Source organism: Danio aesculapii, chromosome 12, assembly GCF_903798145.1.
Source record: "Danio aesculapii chromosome 12, fDanAes4.1, whole genome shotgun sequence".
Classification (NCBI taxonomy): domain Eukaryota; kingdom Metazoa; phylum Chordata; class Actinopteri; order Cypriniformes; family Danionidae; genus Danio; species Danio aesculapii.
The window spans coordinates 35,402,579-35,427,194 of record NC_079446.1 but is presented as its reverse complement, the minus strand read 5'-3'; the positions used below and the strand labels follow the sequence as shown (position 1 = coordinate 35,427,194).

Below are 24,616 nucleotides of genomic sequence, written 5' to 3'. Positions count from 1 at the left end.
AGAGATAGAAAGCTGAAGCTCTCGAGGCCTCTTTTCTGTATGCTTTGTCCTCATGGGAACTATTTATACTAAAGTAATTCCAAACCTGCACCTACTGTATACCTAGTCATCCGGTAGAGTAACTCATTTTGAGGCATCGTCCTGGTGTTTATATAGCCTACATGGCGTGTAGAGTGTTTTCATTTGGGCCTATAGAAAAGTGACACACACTATCAATGCCACAGCCTGCATTCAATAACAAATGAAAAGAGGTTTGTATAGCATAAAATATGGTCAGACATATTTAGAAAAGAAATAATTAAGAAATTATGAACATTGCACAGCTCTATTTAAGGATACAGACTCCAAAAACTAATTATCTGTCTTTTTAAATGGTTATACATTGCTACTATCCTTTTTACCACCAGCTTGTATCTTTATTTTGCATTTGTCAGCTAGTTTAAAGGTCCCATGAAATTAAAATAAAGTTTTTTAGATGTTACTATCAATATTGCTAGTTTTTAGGATATCTATAAGCTAGTGTGCTCCAAAACATTGACAAAATTCACATTTAGAAGATATAAAACTGATATAAACATGTAAAGCTTGTAGTTTGCCACTTTCGCCTAAATCAGTGGTGCACTGGTGCCTAAACTTTTTCTTATGAAGGGCCAAAAAACATCCTTGATTGAAGCTAGTGGGCCAAAGGTAAATATAGTAGCCTTGGGTAGGCCCACATGGAATCTGCACCTGCAGAATTCTGCAGATTTTTAGCCCATCATTGATTCTGTTTATGAGCAATTCCAGGGTTATGGATGTGACATTTGCAGTAAAATCTCAAAACATAAATTGCCAGAGGAAGTATATGTTAACATTATATTGAGACATCTCCTTATATTTATCAAAACAACTAGCCAGAGAGTTGCTGGAGCAGAAAAATATCAATCTGTAAACATTTTTTAGATTTTAAATGAGGAAAATAAGATGTGTTATGGATGTGACAAAAAAAGTCTGCAAGTTAACAGTACACAACATACTTTGTAGAAGTTCTGTGAATTAAACTGCACAACCCAAAAGAAACGATGCTAATCAAAAGGATAAGAGTTGGCTCACTGTAGAACAAACATGATTGATTTTATTTGAGTTTACATTTTTGCATTTATGAGGAAAAAGTGTCGTTATGGATGTGACATCTCTCTGTTATGGATGAGACGGATGTGAAATTGCCACTTGTGTGACTTTGACAGAGACATTTGAGTATTATTAAAGCACTGTGAAATACAAACCTACACAAAAAAATGCAGAAACAGTTTTGCTATTTTGGCGAAAACTTTTTTTTTCATGGCAAGGTTGACATTTGCATGGATTTGCTCTTATTTACTTGTCCAAATGTGCGTAAATTTATATTTATTCAGTTTTTAAATTAATTTCAGTAATATTATTGACTAATATGAAAAAATTGATATGATTTATTTACAGTATAGTTTTTAAAGTAATATTTTCTGTCTTTTAGTACATATATTATATGAGAGACTTGCTTTCTCATATGGAACGGTTTTATTCATTCACCTCATACTTCAGTTTGCGCTTGAATTCAACCACTCTAACTGGCACAGCTGTGGTAAAACAAAACGCTTTTTTTCGGTCAAGATTACGTCAAACATCTAATAAAAAATGCACATTTCAAAGCACGAGATCTTTAAATGAATGAAAAATTCATTAGCACATAATGATGAACAAGTATTTCATTTGTATTTACGTTTTATTATTACCTAAGTAATGAGCAATATTAAAGCAGACGCTTGCTTCCAATTAGCTACATCAACATGTAAAATGACTGCGCCTCAACTTCACTCAGACATCAAAATCTGACATCTGGTACTTTACCAATGTACTTCACTGTGTTCATTAGTATTACACATTATGTTAGCTATAACAGTTAAAGTGTTTAGATGAATGAATTTAAAGACTAAAATGGATATTTCAGGAACTGAAAGGTAATAACATCACACTGAGACGTAAAACAACATTTATTTGCAAGCCAAATGTTTCAAACAATGGGCAAAAGCACTAAGAAAAGTGTATATCCTAATGTCGAGTTCAGACTGCATGATTTTAGCCCCGATTTTGACTCACAGACAGGTTTTGAGAAATCGCTGACAAATGCCTGAAATCACAGGTAAATTGACGGCCATTCCCGCAAGTAACAATCACAGTGTGAACTATCAAAGACGCGATCTGAGAGAATCGCCGATGAGTCGTCAACACCAGTAAGAAAATTGGCATGCTAAATTTCTGGAGCTGTCAGCGATTCAAATCATGCCATTTGAAATGTGTTCTGATTGAAAATAACATCGGTGATCACCTACAGCCAATGAGAGAGCAGCATCCACAAGTATGGATATCTGCAGGCCAGCGGGAGGCTGCGGGAGAAGTTAAAATGGCTCATTTTCAGTCTATTTGGACCCAAGAAATTAAGGAAAAACTAGTGTAAATTTGGCAGGAGCACCTGCGTCCGTTTGACATGTCATCTGAGCAATACCACAACCAGGTCGAAAAAGAAAAAAGTTGAGGAGAAATTGTAAATTCCTTTCAAAACTCAGGCGAGCGAAATAAATACATTTTCTACCCCACTAAAGGCTTCTTTCTCATTATGTAGTTAATAACAAAAGATTTACTACGTGACATTGCGCTGTTTCCATGTCACTTCTCGCATGTGTTTGGTTGTGAGACGTAGTTTGTGGACCGACACAAAGTTGTCGGCGATTCTTCCTATTGTAAAGTCATGCAGTGTGAAACCTGTAGCCGATCCATCTTGCAGTGTGAACACTGCAGCAACGAAACGCTACCCCAGATAGTCATGCAGTCTAAAAACATCTGTGACATGACTACTTTGAAAATCATGCAGTCTGAACTCAGATGTTTCTGAAAATAAATAACCGATATGAGTAAAACATCAGATGTGCCTACTCTGCATCAACAAGCAGTTGAATGAACAGATGGATAAGGCCTATCTAAGGCCTAAAATACAGTAATATTAAGACGTGGCGTCGTGTTTCATATATTGTAATTTGCAGCGATAACACAGGAACTGCAATTTCACCAATGTCTCATTAACGACACCTTTTCCTAAAAGTTAAGAATATAAATTTGGCAATAAAAATGTACTTTGTAAAACCTTGATACAAAACTATTTCTGCTACTTTGAGAGGTCGATCTCTATTTAATGTCAAACTGGCCAAATAATTAATAGCCATCTTCGAATCTCAGTCAAATGGACAACCCTTAAAACACAAATATAAAGTGAACTCGGGCATTTGGTACAAAAATATGTTAGTTATACATGCTAGTACAACACGCACATACATACCTTTCAGTATGAATAATGACTGATATCAACGAGTAACTGTAAAAGTCATATAAAACTGGCCACGACTCAACTCTTAACGCTCGGCTGAATGACAAAGATAGTATCAACAAACATCCATGCGTTTCCAAACAAACGTGTATCCCTGGAATGCCAATGAACGCTTACTGTAAACGTGCCCTTTCTCAAAACACAGTGTGTATTTTCATATACAGGCAAGGGAGATGCGATTAGATTTGGCTTGATTATCAACCCATTGAACTACATACTTGACGGCAGTTGGTTGTATTGTTCAATATGGTCCCAAAACCACAAGACTCTCTGAACCGTCCATTCATATTTGGTCACATACTCAATATAAATAGCCAAACGTAGCAAATTAAGGCAGGTTATAATAAACAGGACCATACAGTCTGTGTTGAGTGTCTGCTGCAGTATTAGGCATCACCATTCTCTATTGACGGTCTAGTTTTGAGGAAATGCCTGCTGCTCATCGGTCTTTTTCTTTTTACAGGAGTGTTATATAGCTTTGACATCTATGAGGTGGCTGTGTTGGGCACTCTGCCGAAGGGTCTTGATGTTTTGTAACCTGCGACCGTGCAGAGTGAAGCGAGACCATGCCAGCAGCTGAAGAAGGGCACAGGAAATGGGCACAAACACCAGCAGGTAAAAGCAACCCTGACGTAGCGGCACGGGAACCGCAGGAGCTGCAATCGGGGCTTCTGCTACAGAGTTCCTCTCGAAGATGTCATATCCTGGAGAAAAAAAATAAATCACAGAGAGAATGGGGAGACTTGAAGATACAGCAAGTTTATGGGAGTTGAAGAAATCGATACTGTGCTTCAGCAAGGAGGCAGTTTTTATTATGGATGGATGTGCTTTATTGGACTTCTTTTAGACTGCTGATACACAGTAAAAAAAATAAAATAAAATAACCTTAAAATTAAGGCAACTTGCTGCAGTGCTTTTTTTGGGTGACTCAAATAGAATCAAGTGCAGGTATTCGGTTAAAAGTTGAGTTAACTCAAAAAAATAAGTTGCCTTACAATATTAAGTTGAGTCAACTTTGTTTTTTACAGTGTAAAAATCAGCTGACTGCTATTCGCCAACCTGTTTTTCATGGAGCTAATAATATGCCAAAACGATCTGAATTTGAATTGTGCTAATTTGAATTATTAACAATTGTAATTGAATAAAACTCAATATTTATAAGCTATTAAAAATCATGTTTTGAATTTTAATTTCTTACCTTGAAAATTAAACATCTGAAATTTAAGACAACAGCATTAAAGTTAGACTCTTATAAACGTATATTCAAACTTTCTGAATTCGAAGATTGCAGATATTGGGTTTGTAAAACTACAGTTTCGAGTTTTAAAGATTAAAAAATTCAGAGCATCAAATTCAAAATATTTTAAAATTCATATCGTGAAATTCAAATCGTGCAGAAAGTAGGTCAGGGGTGATCAACAGGGAAAAGTAGACAATCACCAAAAAGTCAATAGAATACTGTACAATATAGAATATTGTTAACAAATAGCATCTTAAGGAAGTTAAGAAATTCAAATTCAAAACCTGATTTTAATGGCATATCATTTTCAGTTTTATTAAATTACAATTGTTAATAATTTAAATGAACACAATTCAAATTCAGATTGTTTTGGCATATTATTAGCTCCACAGATTTCACCAAGTAGGACATGTTTCTGGATTAACATCTATGTTGATCCTGGAACAACATTCCAATCAGCCAATCAGAATTAAGAGATATGTTTACCGTTTATGTTAAGTTTAGGCACTTCTACATGATTGTTATCCAAATATTATTCCCCTGTGACTTTGTGAGTAATTTACAGTTATGTTTGGGTTTAGAGGTAGGGAATAGGTATGGATTACATTTTCAAACAAAAATGATGTTCCAGAATCAACGCAGATGTTAATCCAGGATCGCAGCGTACTTGGAAAAATCATGACATGCTACTTCTACCAGTGTAAAGCTGGAAAAGGCCAGATAATTATTACAATTACTCTAATTGGATTTGACTGACAGAAGAAACTCAAACACATAGTATGCCTTGAGATTGAGTAAATCGTGGAATGGTTTGTATTTTTGAGTGAACTAACCCTTTAAATTAATCTAAAAGATCAAACTAGTAAAGACATTTAAAATGTTTTTGAATATGTTTTTTTTTAGGTTGACTTATTTACCGGTTGAGCATCCTTACAGACATTTTTGTGATTTTTCATTTTGTTTACTATTGGCTGTATTTATGCAAACAGTATAAACTTTAACAATAAGGCTGTTTTTTATTAGATCACACTCATTTACTTTCAGAAATCAATTTTACATTACTTACAAAAATGAGTTGCTCTCAGATCATTGAATCCCAGACCACTGGAAAGGATTAAAACTAAGATAATTTTTTAAAAAGTATTATTTAAGTAGAAGCCATTTAACAGGCTTTCATTTGTGATGACAAGGCTTTAAAACGTTAAAAATACAACTTTAAAATATTTTGAAAGCGAATAAAATATATAACATTGTGCTGTGAAGCAAAAAAGGATTATTTTTTTATTTTACTTTTGAGGCCAGCAGGTCAAATGGTTTAATATTACATAATTTTACTTATGTAGATTTGCTAGTATGAACAATGTTTTGGTAGTTATCATCAGGTATGATGCTGAAATTTATGTCAGTGAAAGTGTAAAACAAATTTTGAAATATGATCCTTATATGATCAAAAATGACAGTCAAGACATTTATAACAAAGAATCCTGAAAAATGGATCAAACATCACAAAACCGTAGTCATGTGAGCATAAGAGTTATGTATATAGAGTCCAACCAACAAAACTGTTAAACAGTATTACAAAATAAAGCAAACAAAACTATTTCTGTAATAAAAAAAATGGGCTTATACTACTATACACATGAAGAAATTCCACTATGTTCATTGAAATTCACTCATCTTTTTAAATACAGCTAAGTGTACTGCAGCTACACGTATTAAAACATAAAATGTTTAGTCAAATAAGAAGAAAAGATTCTTCATAGTTCTTCCTGCATGAGAAATGCTCTTGTTTGCACATTTATGATTCACTTTAGTTCCACCATCTGCTAAATAAGTGATTGGAAATGATTTCGTTGTGAATGTTACTTGTAATGCACGTTTATTCACACACACACACACACCTGTATAGAGACACAGCAGCCAGGTACCAATTAGAGGGGCAAAGGTCTGGCCAGGCTTGGTTACCAAGGCAACCATACCAAAGAGAAGAGCAGAAGCTGCCTGCTGTCTGCGGTTCATCACAAAATCCTCATCCACCAGATCTGTGATCACCAGATTCAGAAGCTTACAAGTGCCCTCGGTGAACACACGATTACTAAGAAGACACAAACAACACAGTCAAAAACTAGAAAAGACTGAAAGATTCAAAGACAAACACACATGTTGGTATTGGTAATTCATAAGGACTCTCCATAAGCGTAATGTTTTTTATACTGTAAAAATTATTATTATCTTGCCTTATCCTACCCCTAAACCCAACTCTTACCAATACTCTAACCAAACTCTAACCAATGACAATTGTGGACGTCAAAAGACCCTGTTTAGTAAGATTTTAGCATTTTGAATTACAAAAACATAAGGCATGTCCTCATAAACTACCTCGATGTAATAATTAGATCATACCCATGTCATAATAAAACTTCTGTGCTTGTAAGCCACCAAAGCCAGAAAATACACACACACGCACACACACACACACACACACAGAGAGAGGCACACCTTTTAAATTTTAGCTTGGTGTGATTTTGATTTGGTGTTATCATAAATCTTAAAAGTACAAAGAAAATGTAAATAAATGAAAAGAAAACACTGAAAATATAGCTTACATAAAAAACAACACCAAACAACAGCGTCTCAGTACTAAAATAACACTGTTTTGATGACATATTTGTGGCTTTTTGTGAAAATACAGGCTGTAATACACCAATTGTTTGGCATGTTCTGTTGTCCAATCTGCTTTCCATATAACAAAACAGAAGCCTGGATATTCTGTCAAACGTCTCCTTTTGTTTTGATAGAAGGAAATACATGGTTGAGTAAATTATGCTAAAATGATAATTAGGCCAGACACTCCTTTAAGTCTGTAATCATTTGTGTAAGATGGATCAAAATGAAAAGATTAAAACCAGTGCTTAATTTGTAAATGAATAATTCCTGGAACAAAACCAAGAAATAAAAGTTACCATGACCCACGTCCATCACACAATACCAGCTTTCCCGAAAGTCTGTCAATAACAGTGATAGTGCAAAAAAAAAAAAAAAGAGCATCACATTTGTGAACGGTCTTTAATTATTTTGTGCCATATAACGTTATAGGTCAATCATGGATAATAAAAACATGCAGCTACAAACATGAATCATATGAACAATTACTATTCAGTTCACTTCACTTTATGTGTCAATTGAAAAAAAAAAAAAAAAGAATAATTAAATGACAAAATTAAATGAATAAATTAAAAGTCTAATCTTCAAGAACAGCCCACAGTTACCTATTCTGTCATGTTGTTTTCTGCCTGACTTCTGCTTCTGTTTCCAGCTATCTTGATCCAGGGATGCAGTTTCATCTTCTGAAGATCATTTTTGTTCAGGCTCATTATCAGATTTACTCTTGGTTTTAAAAAATAGAAATATGCTTGACTGCCTCTTGAAAATACAATTATTTAGGTTGGCCACTATGCCTTTATTTATTGACTGCTCATGAAACAATCACTAACCAGAGAGTGATTGTGAACGTAAGAAGCCGATTAGCTGAAAATATCATTGAGGGCCAATAGTTAAACGTGACGCACGCACGCACACACAAGTTGATGCCAGATCCATTAAAATAAATTACGGAAAGCAAAGCATGAATATCTGACATTTTCCAGAACAGGATTCGGCAAGATCCGACTCAAATTAAGCACTGATTAAAACTCGTCATCAACGAAACATTCTAGAAAATTAACTTCATTCATAATTCTATTATTAATTCTAACAATAAAGACAGAGGACATTCATATTTTTTCTCATCACATCTCCTTCCCTTCTGTGGCATCTTAAAATAACATTGATTTGCTAGAAAACAAATGCATGCCTGCTCATTTAAAACAAAGACTAATAACCTAATCTTAACATTATGAATTGCAAATCACATATAGTCGGACCTCTTTCTCACCTAGCAATAAAGATGCAGAGCAAGTAGATCTGGTCGGCCCCAGCTAAAAGCATGGCGACGCTGAGACCCAGCTTCAGCATGAAGAGGCCACGAACCACCTGGTACACACCCAGTCTTTGGCACAGCGTCAAGAAGTAGAGATTGTTCAGATGAGGTGCAATATAAGAAATTCCTGTGTCACACCAAAACAGAGAATTTGTCATATTTAAACATAAAATGATGGCTACACCTTATTCTGATGGACAATTGGAGAATGGTGGACTTGTTTTTTTTAATTAGTTGAGTTTGTTACCTTTCAGACACATCGCCTATCTGTGCTGCTTTATTTGCACATGTTTACAATCCTCTAGATTACCAGACAGGTTAATGGTTGGAATAGATAGCACAAGAGACCTGCTGCACTGCTATCCACTGTGTCTGCATTCAGACTAATCAGACTGATCAAACTAATTAAGTCTTTCAGTCTTGTTTGAAAGCTATACAGGTAAGTCTATTGAAGCAGGGCTGGAACTAAACTGTGCAGAGCTGCGGCCCTCCAGGAACCGAGTTTGACATCCCTGATTTAGGTGTAGTACTTAATTAGTAGAGTATAAGATTAGGCTTGGGGTTAGTAGAAAATGTATGTGCAAAGATACAAATCATGCAGGTTGTTGGGAAACCATCAAAATACAGTGAAACTAAAATAGCTATGTAAATAAATGATTCCTTTCTGTCTTACCCAGCAGGAAGGACCCGGTAGAGGCAGAGATTCGGTCTGACAGGAGGTGCTCCAAAAAAAGAGGAAAGAAATTGTTGTTGAAATGGCAGTGGAATACCTGCAGATGGATGGAAAAAATTATATTTATATATTCAGTTCTCCATTTGAATGAGTGCACTTCTACTTTGCGTCACATTTGGACTCATAATTACCTGTACAAGGTTCATAGAGACAAACCACATGAAGTTCTTGTGGCGTGACAGCTGCTTTAAATACTCGCCAAGAGTGACCGGCTTCTCAGCTGAGGTAAAAGGAGCTTGACCAACACTCAGTCTGAACAAATGTCAAAGAGGATTGACAACCCAACAGAAGGCAACAAAGACACAAGAGAAAAAATAAGGACAATTACGAACAAAGTCATCCAATAAAAAATATATACAGTTGAAGTCATAATTTTTAGCCCTCCTGAATTATATGCCCCCCCCTTTATATTTTTCCTCAATGTCTGTTTAACAAAAGATTTTCTCAACACATTTCTAAACATAGTACTTTTAATAAAACATTTCTGATAACTGATTTCTTTTATCTTTGCCATGATGACAGTAAATTATATTTTACTACATACTAGTATTCAGCTGAAAGTGCAATGTAAACAATGTAGCTTAACTAGGTTACTTAGGGTAACTATGCGAGTTAGGGTAATTAGGCAAGTCATTGTATAATGATGGTTTGTTCTGTAGACAATCAAAAAAATATAACTAAATGAAAAACCACAGAAGGGAGAATAATTCTGACTTCAACTGTATATAATATTATTAAACCCCGAGTCAAATTCTGATTGTCTGAGCTTCTATAACACTTTCTACGTTGCCTGGAAACTGTCAATAGCTTGCACCCAAGTTTATTATCTATTTTAATGCATAGGAAACTCTTATATAGATGATTAAAACACATTTAACTACTTGGAACACTAGCATCCATTATAACACTTACGCCAACATTTTATAAAAACTTGCAACTTGAGCAAGACTTTGTGGGTGGAATACATAAGGCAGAACAGAGCTTTCACATTCCTTACAGAAAATCTACAGCTGGAACAGTTAAAACCAAATTATAAAAATTGAGTATTTAAATTAAAGTATAAAATTAAGCCTGAAATGTGGTAAATGTACTATTTTTTTTGTTAGTCATTTTGTTAAACGATGCAACTTTTTGCACTTTATTTAGCAAACATACATTTTTTTATTTTTGAAGTGTTGATGCTTGATATGAAAAGTCTAAAAATTTTCAAAATGTACTGAAGACTTTCTTTCCGAAGCATGAAAGTGGATAGTGATTGGCTGCGTCCAAAATCAAATACTTCCATATTATATAGTACATTAAAATCAGTATGCAAGCAGAGAAGTATGTCCAAATTCATAGAATTGGAAAAACATTATGTGAGAAGTACCCGGATGACTTACTACCTCTGGCGGGATTTCTGAAGTGTGCATCCGATGCACGCTACACTATCCCATAATGCACCGCGAGAGAATTTATGAATGAGAGTGATGTAACTGACGTGAGCAGTTCACGTGATCATGACAAAATGGCAGATGTAGTCGGCGCCAGTGGTGTAGTGGTTAGTGCGTCGACACATGCTCTCCAGTGCTCACGGCAACCCAAGTTCGATACCCGCCTCACAGTCCTACGCCGATCCTTCCCCTCTTTCTGCTCCCCATGCTTTCCTGTCAATACTCTCTACTGTTCTATCCAAAAAAGGTGAAAACCCTGAAAAAATAATAAATGGCGGTTGTAGTCCGAGTTCCATTTCTACTACTGACATTCATACTGTATAGAACTTACTTTTCTAACAAGTACATTTAAATTCAAAAGCAGTACCTACAAAGTAGTAGGCAATTTCGGACGCAGCCATTGACATTAGCCCCTTTCACACATACAGACTTTTCCAGAAAATTACCAGGGGAGAACTGTGAGGCGATCGTGCTAAAGTTTTTAGTTTTTGTTAATAATAAAATTAATTATAACAACAAATAATCATCTACTTTCCTTGGATGGATAACAGAAGTGGTCTAATAATAATACCTAACGTTTCATAGATTAACTGCAACATTCATTCATTTATTTTGCTTAAGCTTAGTCCCTTATTTATCAAGGGCTGCCACAGTGAAATGAACCGGCAACTATTCCAGCATATGTTTATGCAGCGGATGCAGTCACAACCCATTAATGGGAAACACCCATATATCCATCTTGCTCTCATACACTATGGCCAATTTAGTTTATTCAATTCACCTATACCACATGTCTTTGGACTGTGGCAGGAAACCGGAGCACCCAGAGAAACCCACACAAACACAGGGGAACATGCAAACTCCACACAGACATGTCAACTGGCCCAGCTGTGACTCGAACCAGCGACCTTCTTGCTGTAAGGTAACAGTGCTAACTTCTGAGCCACCGATGCTGACATTAACTGCACCAGAAATGCTAATTTTTGGTCAAATAATCCTTTCAGTAAAGTATTTTGTTTTTTTTTAATTTATTTTTACATTTTATTATTTTTTGTATTTAATTTATTTTATATTGTTTACTTATTGTATTTATCTATTGTATTGTTTGTATATTGTATCTTTTATAATTGTTTTGGAAATGTTTGAGGGATCAAAAAAGTTTCTAGATATTTGAATGTTTTATCTATTTTGAATGTTATTGTTACTCTAAACTGTTTTTATATTTGTATCTTTTTGTGTAAAGCGCTTTGAGAATTACATTTTAAAGGTGCTATATAAAAATAAATTACTATTATTATTATTATTGAAGTTTTAAGGGTGTCAGTCACAGTTTTAAGGGTGTCAGTTTAAGGGTGTCAGTCACAGGTGTCACAGTGGCGCAGTGAGTAGCACGATCGCCTCACAGCAAGAAGGTTGCTGATTCGAGCCTCGGCTGGGTCAGTTGGCGTTTTTGTGCGGAGTTTGCATGTTCTCCCTATGTTCGTGTGGGTTTCCTCCAGGTGCTCTGGTTTCCCCCACAAGTCCAACGACATGTGGTACAGGTGAATTGGATGAGCTAAATTGTCCGTAGTGTGAGAGTGTGAATGAGTGTGTATGGATGTTTCCCAGTGATGGGTTGCAGTTTGAAGGGCATCCACTGCATAAAACATATGCTTGATAAGTTGGCGGTTCATTCTGCTGTGGCGACCCCTTTTTAATAAAGGGACTAAGCAGAATAGAAAATGAATGAATGAATTGAAGTTTTAGTCATTATGTTTATAAAGAAAATTCTAAATAAATAAATAAATAAATAATCCTTTCAGTATCAGCGCTGGTAATGCAAATACTTGATGTTCATATCCAGCGCCATCACCATCACCATTTCTCCCCTGAGCGAGACAGTTTAACCCCAGGCAGCTCCACGGGGAGCAGCTCTGCAATTAGTGTGGTGTAAATTGCATTGAATGAAAAGTACCCACTAAACGACAAGTAACATTTAGCACGCTCTTACTCAGTGAGTGGCTGGGTCTCGGTCTTGCGTGGCTGGACTTCACTTTGAAACCGGTGCTGCAGAAGACGCGAAACGACGAAGAAGCCAAGCATGGAAAGAGCAGCTAGAGTCACACAGAATATCCTGAAGGAGTAGAAGTCTTCCTTGTTCCAGAAGGAGTACGAGAGGAAGACGGACACAGAGCCGATGGCGCTGAATAAGGAGGTGTGGAAGTTGAGACGCGTGCGGTCATGTGCAGACACCGCCAGGTCGGCCAGGAGGGCGTTATGGTTGAGGTCGACCACCGTGAGGAAGCCATCGTAAAGGCACAGGCAGATGAGGAACTGCAGGCCAGGCCAGGTCCAGGCCACCCAGAAGGCCAGAAACGAGAGGGCGAAGAGAGGCCCGCTGCGGGACAGAGCCTGCAGCCGCTTCAGAACCACCTCAGGGGACGTGATCTGGGAGCCAGAGCTGAAAAACAGATAGAGATGAATGAGAGATGTGCTGATCATATGGAAATGTGGATTTTATGTATAAAATGAGACTTACTGAGGAGAGCTCAGGAAGGAGCGGTCACTCAGCCAGCCAAAGAGAGGGTCATTCAGGCTGTTCCATATTAGAAACACAGTCTATTAAGAAAGAAAGAAAGTAAAGAATAAAGTAAAAAAGCATCAGCATTAGCAACTTTGTTCAACTTAAAATTTATTGTTTAATCGTTTCTTCGATGGACTGCAATGCAAAGGTGGACAATTCAGTATCAGTTCAGTAACAGATTATAACCATTACTCAGTAAGTCATTACTTACTGAGATCATTTATTTCATATGCGGTGAGGTGATATTTTCTCTCCTCTCTCGGCTGTTACAGAACTACTTGTAAGAGTGAGTTCTCCACCTAATCTTTTCAGAGGATTAGCTCATAGATAAATGTGGATGTTCTTCTGTGTCTGCTTCACTGCTCAGTGAACAGCGCTGATGGTTATACCCAATCACAGACATTTCCATTGGCCAATCATCAAGTAACGTGAATGGCTGTGGACTGTGTAATTATGTAATGAAATTTCAGTTTTACACAGATATAAAATAATAGTATCATTTTCAAAAGTGTATTTTCAAGATCCCCAAAACCTTTTTGGGATGTAAATAACTACTACTAAACTACTAAAGGAGGTCGACCCTTCTCATTTATGGCTCCTAAACTCTGTAATAGCCTTCCTGATAATGTCCGAGGCTCAGACACACTCTCTCAGTTTAAAACTAGATTAAAGAACCATGTTTTTAGTAAAGCATACTCACAATGCATCACAAAACAGTATGATGCATGAGTGTGCTCCACGCAGGTGAGTGGGCTTGACAAACCACCTGTAGGACACACTCTTTCTGTCTTAATGCACCTTACATTTTGTTAGAAACACTAATATGCTTTACATGTTTGTTTCCATGTTTGTTTATATAACTACTATTTTTATTTATAGCACTTCATTTTTGCATTTCATGTTTAAATACACTATGAACAGCAGCTATGCTAAATATTTTCTTTGTTCTCTATTTGCATCTAGGGATACTCTGAGGCCCGAGGCCTCTAGAGATTATGCAACGGCACTGATGCGATCAAAGACCAGTGAGGAAATGATGCCAAGTTATCCATAATCCTGGACCAGGCCATATCCTGAGCTTATGCTGCGGTGGAGGAGCGGAGAGCATGAGACAGATGAGTCTTTGCATTGACCCAGCCTGAACACCTGCCGGTGACCTACTCACACCTGCAGCTTCTCCACGATGGAAGTCCAGTGTCCGGCACTTAGACTGCAGCTCCGCACAGGAAGTTTGGCCAGAGGAGAAATGGTCGTGCCCAACTGAGCCTGGACTCTCTCAAGGTTTTTTTCCTTCACTTTTGCCAATTGGTGAAGTTTTGTTCCACACTGAACTGAACTTCAACTCTGAAAACTGGACTGACACAGTTTCAATTTACTAGAACTTCTATGTTAAGCTGCTTTGACACAACCTACATTGTAAAAGCGCTATAGAAATAAAGATGAATTGAATTCTATTGAATGTAAATGAACAACTAAAGTGCATACAAAATTTACTTGAAATAACACTTTTTGGGCAAATAATCATCTGCTTTTCTTGTATAGAAAACATTAGTGGTGTAATGATAATACTTAATGTTTAATTTAAAAACTGCAGCGGAAATGCTAATTTTTGGTCAAATAATACTTTCAGTATTAGCGCTGGTAAGAGAAATACTTCATGTTCATATCCAGCACATTCACCATTGTTCTTCAGTGTCCACGTCACTGCTCTGTGAACATCGCTGATGGTTAGACTTAATCACAGCCATTTCCATATGCCAATCTTAGGTGCTTAAGAACTCACTCGACAGAGCTCAAAAAGAAAGCGGGATTATTATTTACTTTTGTGTAATTGTTCTAAATGTCTTCTGTGCCTGAGATTTGGTTGATATATTCAAAGAGCCTGTTTTCTTTGAGCAGGTAAAAATAAATGTACAGTTCATATATATCTAACTGCTTGCATCAAAAACAAAATTGCATTCTTGTGCTCTTGAAGTAAAATTTTAAATGATAGTCAATGCACCGTGATATCGAATTGAACGAAATCGATAATACAATAACAGTATCCGAACTGAACTGTGAGACCAGTGTAGGTTCACACCCCTAAAAACAATTTACCACCTGGAATTGGATTAACAAACTGTAGGTGTTTGACTATTCTGTAAAAGTACTGATAAGATGTCTTCCAAATTAAAAATACAAAATGTTTAATCAGAATATCAAAAATAATGCCACATTTTCAGATGTTTAGATTAATTTATAGACAACACATTGGTGGAATACATTTGTTATTTTTTGAGCAACTGTATTTCCTGGAAAAAAGTTATAAAAATCTCTCTCTCTCTATATATATATATATATATATATATATATATATATATATATATATATATATATACAGCATATAAATTAATAAACTGTAACTACGTTGACATTTTAAATAAGAAAACATTGTTATATAGACTTCAAAATTACAATTAAAACAAATCATTTACAAGGAATTTTAAAAAGCATAAATAAGTTCTCTCTTTAGATTAGAAGTGGAGTTAATAAAGCATTGATCAACATACACATTAACTATAACATATGCCTGAATAACAATATATATATAAATGTAATTTTAAATAGTTTATTAATCATTTACTTACGCACTCTAACACAATCATTAAGCACATTATATATTATTTGTAGATGCATTTATAAACTGCTTACTTACGTCTATTAATGTAGAGTTAATGCTTAACAAATAATGAAATAACATTTGCTAATGCTTAATAAAAGATTCATAGTGTGTAGTTATTATAAAGTGTTACCCAAAATGGTTAATAACATTTGTGTCAAACTAAAATATAATGACAGATTGTAACCAACCTACCTCTCCAACCCAAAATGACAACTTGTCAATCTTGTAAACAGACACGAAGGTGTCCACGTAATACAGTAAGAAGACGTTGTGGAGAATAGAGACAAACAGAGCCAGTGAGCCGTAAAGCACAGCTGTTGGGATGCCCTGGCAGAGGACCCATACCCTCCGTCCCATCCTTCGCTACTTCTCTCCACTCTTATGGCCCACGCAGCTCTACACGTCCCACAGGCCGAGCGGGGTGCGGTCATCGCTCTATCCACCCCTGCAAACACACACACACACACCAACTCATTCAAAACCTCACAGTCTATTATTCTCTAAAATATGAGGCTGGGTAATGTCTGCCGTCTGTTTTTAGTCTGGAAATTACCATTACTTAAATTAGATTGAGAGAGTGCAATTGGGCAATGGCCAAGCCAATGAGAAAACTGAGCATCTGTAATATATTATCAGGGACTTGAGCTCTTTTAATGATTCAGCACTTTGCCAGATATGAATCTGGAAAAACAGGATTATGCCAGACAAGATGGAAACTTCTCTCTGAGGTAAAATAATAAAATGGATGGGGGAGGCTGGGGGAAAAATATGACAAAGTCACAGTATTAACAAGGTTAGTAACTAGTTATTTTGCATGTAATTTTGAGATTGACAGACAGATAGATAGACAGATGGGATTGGATGGGATGGGATGGGATGGATGGGATGGATGGGATGGATGGATGGATGGATGGATAGATAGATAGAGAGATAGATAGAGAGAATGATAGAGAGAATGATTGAATGATTTACAATAACAATTTAATCAGGATGTTAAGTGGCATTGAAATAAGGCACCAAAATCTGCTGCACATGAGTACTGGTGGTATTTGTAATGGTTTTACTTTTAACCCAAGCTGATGTTGTTTGCTTATAATTAAGAACACAGACACACACACACATGTGCTCATCCTGGATGCTACAACCTATAAAAAATGAAGACTGCAACCTGTATAGGCATGGGCCGGTATAAAATTCTGACAGTATGATAACCTTTGATAAACGGTTTCACAGTATTGTGATTACTGCTCTAAATCATATTCGTTTTAAATGTCTGGGTAAAAAACTAAAACTTTTTTCCCTTTTGAACACAATATATTTTTATTTTGAGAAACATTTATAATGTTTTGGAGCAGTAAACATTTCAGGCTAAATAATTCAAATAAATGATTCATTTAAAAGATCTTCGGAGATCTTTTCTGCTGGAGATACTGTTGTCCTAAAAACAAACAAACAAAAAAGTAAATAAAAAAATATTACCTACCTTAGGAACAGGATGACAAAAAATTGACGGTTTTAAAACCTTGAATTTTCCAAACCCCGGTATACCTTGAAAACGGTTATCGTCCCATGCCTAAACCTGTATGCACTTAAGTGAACTGTTGTGGGCTGTGGATTAAATAATATTGGTAGGTAATAATATTGCAAATGTCCAGTTTCTTGCAGGGACCATCATTTCATTTTATAAGACCTCAATTTATGTATACACATATATTCATTTAGTTCTGCCTGTATCCATTTCTTTCTGACTCTCAAAGTACTCCTAGCCGTGTACTTGAATTTAAATGTTAAAATTTAAATCAAGTGCAAGTTTCACATAAGTCACGCACACTATGGATGACCTTTAATTAACAGCCATTTAATCTGCATTTTAATCTTTAGGTGAACTATCCCTTTTAAAAATGTCTTCAGTTATGTCTGCACAAAATGTCCAATAAAGAAACTGGGGCAGAAAGAAGCCAATTTTCCATAATAATAAAAACAGCCTGGACTATACAGTGTGTCATGTGAGCAGTTCTTTAGTCACACCTTCACACTGTGCCTGTAAAACCTTTTCCATCAAGAAAAAAAATTATAAATCAAGGCAATTCCCAGTGAGAAGTATAATTGCACATGAACCTTAGATTTTAATGAGCCGCATGATCTCATCCCAGCTTCAAAGTCGACAATAACAAACATTGTTATTCGGTCCAGAGATTTCTCAGGGGTCTGATGAGAGCTGTAACCCGAGCAGAATCACTGTAGGCCGAGGTCTGCATTTGCTATCAAATATTGAACAGCTCCCAACTGCAGGGTGGAGCGGACATCATTGTTATATAGAGTCATGTGAATTTCGTTACGCACACTGAATCTTTTATTTCTCTTAGATAGATCCGTGACAACCTTTCGCAAATATCCTCAACCGCAAAAAAGCAAATTAACATGCTTTCTGGATACCGGTAGGCAACATGCCTGATGTTCATTCACATGCCCTGCAAGCTCACACAAGTTTGTGAAAATAGCAGTTTAAAATAACCTTGCCCCCCAGCTCTTCGAAGGAACAATGAATTACAGTTCTGCTAAGTCAAACTGCCCTACACATATAAGTGAACTTGCTGATTTCCATCTGATCTACGAAGTAAAGCAAAACGCACTTCAGTGGATCATGTTGCACACAGTGATTCTCATCTCATCTCTGAAGGACAGGTGGCTGCTTTACAGATAATGATTCAGCAATCTTTGATCCAACAAGAGATCAAGTGCCACAGAGCAAAACACCAGCATTTTTGGCAGAGTTGCATTACAGTGACAGGTTGCCCACCTGTGTCTGTTCTCAGTGCAACAGGATGCATAGGAACTAGTGTCCCATACAAACGGAGGAATGTTTAATTTGATCAAAACATCAAACGTTCACACCCTTATTACACAAATGCTATACCGTAAACCTGCAGTCAAACAGCTGCTTCCAGAAGACTCTCTTTGTCTTTGAGTAATTGCATCCAGTTGGCATGACAATGTTATTTTCGCAGGCAAGTTAGAATGATTATTAGGGTTGAGTAGGACGTTTTAGAAAAGCCAAGAGGTCTCATGGCTGTTCTTGTCTTTAACATTGCATGTGAACACTTTTTATGTATATTTATTAATTCATAGTCACAATAATTTATTTAGAACAGGAGGAAAATGCATTTATTTTGAAATGGAGAGGCGACCCCCTCTGTTGTCTTTAAATATTAACAATAATTATTTATTAATTATTTTTATTATAAAACAATAATACGGCTTTTGTTTATGTTGTTTGTCCTGTGTCATGCTTATTTTTGCAAGCCAAGATAAATAGCTATATATATATATATATATATATATATATATATATATATATATATATATATATATATATATATATATATATATATATATATATATATATATATATATATATATATATATATATAAAACAATGTTAGGCATATTTGAGCGGTTCCACGCAAATGTCAACCTTGCCATGAAAAATATAAAGTTCAGCAACATAGCGAAACCCTTTCTAAGTTTTTTTTTGTGTGTAGGCTTGAATTTTACAGTACTGTAAAATACACAAAAATGTCTCTGTCAGTTTTCAAACAATTATATTTGATTCACCAAAGTCCCATGAGTGCTAATTTCACAAATTTCACATCCATAACAAAACTTTTCCCTCATAATGCAAAAATGTCAAATAAAATCAATCACTTTAGTTCTATAGTGAGTCGACTCTTGTCCTTTTGATTAGCATCGTTTTTACATTATGTAAAAATATCGATTTTACATTTAAATGTTTATTTTCCTCCTTTAAAATATAAAAAGTGTTTACAGATTGGTATTTTCTGATGCCATAACTCTGTGGATAGTTGTTTTGGAAAATATAAACAGATGTTTCAATATAATGTTAACATATACTTTCTGTGAATTTATGCTTCGAGTTTTTACTGCAAATGTCACATCCATAACACAGGAATTGCTCGTTTAGAACTAAACGTCTGATGACAAGCTTGGCGACTGTATTTAAGGATCACAATGGAACCCCAAAATTCTAATTAATACCGAATACTAATTAACATAATTTTATATCTTTATACTATGCATCTTTTATTCAAACCTATAGATTTGCCAAAAATATGATTACAATAATTTAAAATACAAAAACATGTATATGACGACATATTTCAGTATTAAAATTCCCATTTTTTCATAGCTTGGATGGGTAAAATAAGGCCAACATAATAGTTGATTACAGTCACTGTAACTTTTTTTGACCTCCTTCGTAATAGATGTAAAGTTGGTGTTATATTTCACACATTCATTCGGTGACAGCTTGTGACATGCTCCCTATTGTTTTCTATGGTACTTTGAATATTCAGTCTGAAATCACATGCAAGTATGGCTTGAAAACTAGTGCTATTTATTTGATTGTGAACAATGTTGTACTTTGATATTCATTGGCTGCTAATATGATTTCCCTATTAGGATTTGCAAAGAATACTTTTCTGAAATTATATTATTAAGGAGAAAGTCTGAATGAGTGTATATAAAACCAACTTTACCTCAATACCTTCTTACACAAGCTTCAAAAGTTCACTGCATCAGTTAATAAAATGTGTTTCACTCTTTAACACTGATAAAACACTTTTTGACATAATACACCATTTCTGCATCTAAACAAGTACTCAGTCAGTTTCATTGAGAAAGTTTTTTTTATATTCGCACATTCATTCAGTGACAACTTGTTACATACTCCCTATATTGTTTACCATGGTACTTTAAATATTTGGCTTGAAATCACTTGCAAGTATGACTTGAAAACCACATTAAAACTATTTATTTTACTGTAAACAATGTTGAACTTTGATAGTCATTGACCGCTAATATGATTTCAATTCTTACAATTTCTAAATAATACTTTTCTGAATATTTATTAAAGAGAATGTGCAAATATTCAACCAACTTTACCTCAATATCAGTTTCTAATAAAATCAACCACTAAAGTCTCATTAAACAACTATAAGGAATCTGACACCTGAGAATATAATTCAGATCTTTGTAAATAAATAAATATAATTTCATCAAATCTTACTGACTGATTCAAAAGATCTAACGTTAACGTTAAACACTGAACCGTTAAAGGGAGAAACGAAACTCCCAGAATCAAGTCTAACGTTACAACTCGACGATAACGTTTGAATATTACATTTAATATTCTTTTAAACACAATCCTTTATGAACAAACTCAAATATTTCGTCTTGATTTTGATAGTAATACCATGTTCTTCTAATAACGTTAGATCTATGCTTGCTAGCCGCTCACATTAGCGACTTTACTTCACTCGTAGTAATTCAACAACATGATCCGAGTATTTAAATCTAACCAGATGAATCACATTATGGTTAATAAAAACAACCCATATCTCATCAAATAATGAGTATGACCAGCGAGGTGCCAATCTAAACCTACCGTAACCCTTTAACTACCACTAATCCTGTGGTAAATTAAGCTTGCTTGCTAGCAGGCTATCCGCTTTCATATCAAGCAATGCGACGTGGACCAAGTCACAGCCAGCAGACAGACAGACACACTTAACCAGCTGACTGTTCTCAATAGAAACACAATACTATCAGTGGATTCCGTGGTTTCATATTTTTAGACTGTTAAAACACTTACCATGTGGAGCTGATGTCAAAGCGTTGGCCACCTGATGATCTATAAACGTTTCTAGGTTTCACAGTTGTATCGAAACATGTCATGTGTTGGTCGAGGAAGCCCGTGACGTCACGATTCTTCCCTCCTCCTCGCTGCCATCTGTGCGCGTTCAAGCTCATACACACAAACCGACGGGCACGCGCTCAAGAACTGTACTGTCGTGATAATAAACTGCACATCGCTTAAAAGTTTTTAATGTGACAAACGAGAATTCCACTATTAAATTTCACGTTTTCTTCAAAAATAGAGACGTGAGCAAGCGGAAACCTTCACGGTCACAGAGGACACACTCTCCCAATTCAAAACTAGATTAAAGACCTATCTGTTCAGTAAAGCATACACTTAGTGCACCACTTAGGGGGCTTCCACACAGGTTATGCATCTTGCTGATATACACTGTGAACATCAGCTACGCTAATTATTTTCTTTATTCTCCATTTCCACCTGGGGATACTCTTCCCGAGGCCCTCAGACTATGCAGAGTCACTGATTCGATCCAAGACCAACGACGAGATGATCCCAAGGTTTCCATATCCTGGACCAGGCCGAATCCTGAGCAGCTACTGCGATGGTCATGGAAGAGTGGAGAACATGAGACTGTTTCCTATGACGCTCCAGAGACAGACGAGTCTTCGCTGAGGCCAGCTTCCAGCCTCCGCCACTGAGACTGCAGCTCTGCACAAGACGTTTGGCCAGCGGAGAAATTAAAATGGTCGTGCCCAACTGAGCCTGGTTTCTCTCAAGGTTTTTTTTCTTCACTTCCGCCTTTAGTGAAGTTTTTTTTCCCTCTCCGCTGTCGCCACTGGCTTGCATGGTTCAGGATCTGTAGAGCTGCGCATCGTTGGATTTGCTCTTCAATATTTGGACTCTCAGTAGTGATTATTAAACCACACTGAACTGAGCTAAACTGAACTGAACTTAAACACTACAAACTGAACTACACTGTTCCTATTTACTGTGACCTTTTATGTGAAGCTGCTTTGACACAATCTACATTGTATAAGCGCTATACAAATAAAGGTGAATTGAATTGAATTGAATATATTTTGTATAAAATTGTTTGTTTAGTATAATCCTTTTAAGTTATTTATTAGTAATTTATAGTAATTTAAATATTTATTTTAAAGTATTTTAATAACATCATTGTGTTAAAACATAACTGTATTAATTGAAAATAAATTAATAACATTTGTAACATTTTGTTATATTATATTATTATATATAGTCTTCACACTGGGTTTAAAGTAAATAGAATAGTTATAACTTTAAAATAGTTAGTAATAGTAATAACTAGTTTGATTTTTAAAAAAGAAAAAGTAATACAACATTATTTATTAATCTAAATAAATCAACATGTTAAAAGAAACAAATAAATTATGACATTTAGCTCAAAATAAAATACTATTTTGTAAGTAGCTATTTAATACAAAAAATATTACAATAAGTAAGATTAAAACTAATTGATGATCCAAAAATGTATTGAAATAAATACAAAATAATGTTAATAGTAAATAAAATCGCATGATTAAAACAAAAACAAAATCCTCAAATGGGTAATAAAAAGATGATTAAAATAAATGAGTGCATTTTTAAAAAGTTTATAACGAATAGAATTAGCTCAAATTTTTCCAAATAATATTTTAGACTCATTAATAATGTTAATTATCAACAGTAACCTGTTAACTGGGTCTTTGTACATAAAAAGTATTATTTTGGCATTAAAATTATCATATTTGATTTTTTCATAAATATTAAAATAAGTATTATGATTATATAGATAATAAAAAACAATTTCCCACTTTACCCCTTTCCATTGCCTCGGTGTCCCCTACACGTTGCATTTTTAATGCTAACCTCTAGATGGCAACCAATACAAATGAAGCGACAGCAACCTCATCACAACAGTCGCTCTTTTAACCCTCAGTCTCATGAACGCACAACCCCATTGCAATCTCAGAAGAAAAAAACTTTAATAAATCTGAAATCACTGTAAATATATACATCAGAGAACAGATACTGCGACAGAACACAGTGGGGGCGTGGCCGCTCATGAATATTACGCAGAGAGGCGTGGCTTGGCTTCACCTGAGACTGTTCAGAGGAGCCGCATGTGCGTGCAGCGCAGTACTCAGTGAGATCACTGGAGCAGAGGCATCATTAGCAGCACAACAGGGAATCTACGGAAACACAGTCACCCTGATGCTTACTTTTTCCCTGAAAGACTCAGGTAACGTAACTACAGAGTTACCACATATCTCTCATATTCTGCATGTTATTTCTGTGTAGTTTATAGTAGATATCTTTGCGCATAATCTATTGTAATGTATGCGGAGCTTGCTGGGCTCTCCACGCAGGTGAAGGTGACTGGGAATGAGTGCCAGAAGTGTCCTTTAAAATACCGCAGTGGAGGATTTCAAACTAAAAATCTATCTATCTATCTATCTATCTATCTATCTATCTATCTATCTATCTATCTATCTATCTATCTATCTATCTATCTATCTATCTATCTATCTATCTATCTATCTATCTATCTATCTATCTATCTTTGCACTAAAATGGTGTTACCTTTTTGCATGCTTTATTTTCATACACAAATCTGATGCTATATGAGACCTAATTTGAGATAAGTTCATGCAATCCCTATGAGCCTATATTAACTAGTAATAAAACATACACCTACTACGTTTATGAATATATTTAATCTGTGTAGTTTAGCCAGAGTTTGAAGTATGTCTTTGGTTTATCTCATGTGCGTGTGCAGGAGTATTGTTTATATATTTTTCTGACAATACAATTAAAGTAAAATTGCATCTCTATGCCACAGGATGGCAGAAGGAGTGAATTTCATTTACTTCTGTGACTAAAGTAAGCGTTTAGACATTTATGATGGAAAATC

General features: G+C 35.5%; 1 protein-coding gene across 1 annotated transcript; it reads right to left on the bottom strand.

Annotated features, from left to right (window-relative positions):
* Positions 1–1,991: 1,991 nt before the first annotated feature.
* mfsd13a (major facilitator superfamily domain containing 13A) lies at positions 1,992–21,785 on the bottom strand. Its single transcript, XM_056469489.1, has 9 exons — positions 21,679–21,785; positions 16,200–16,452; positions 13,301–13,380; positions 12,773–13,222; positions 9,481–9,601; positions 9,290–9,386; positions 8,572–8,743; positions 6,539–6,732; positions 1,992–4,101 (listed from the first exon to the last, which is right to left on the bottom strand). The coding sequence occupies exons 2-9, from the start codon at positions 16,362–16,364 to the stop codon at positions 3,866–3,868; spliced, it is 1,515 nt and encodes a 504-aa protein (XP_056325464.1). The 5' UTR covers positions 16,365–16,452; positions 21,679–21,785; the 3' UTR covers positions 1,992–3,865.
* Between the last annotated feature and the right edge of the window lie 2,831 nt (positions 21,786–24,616).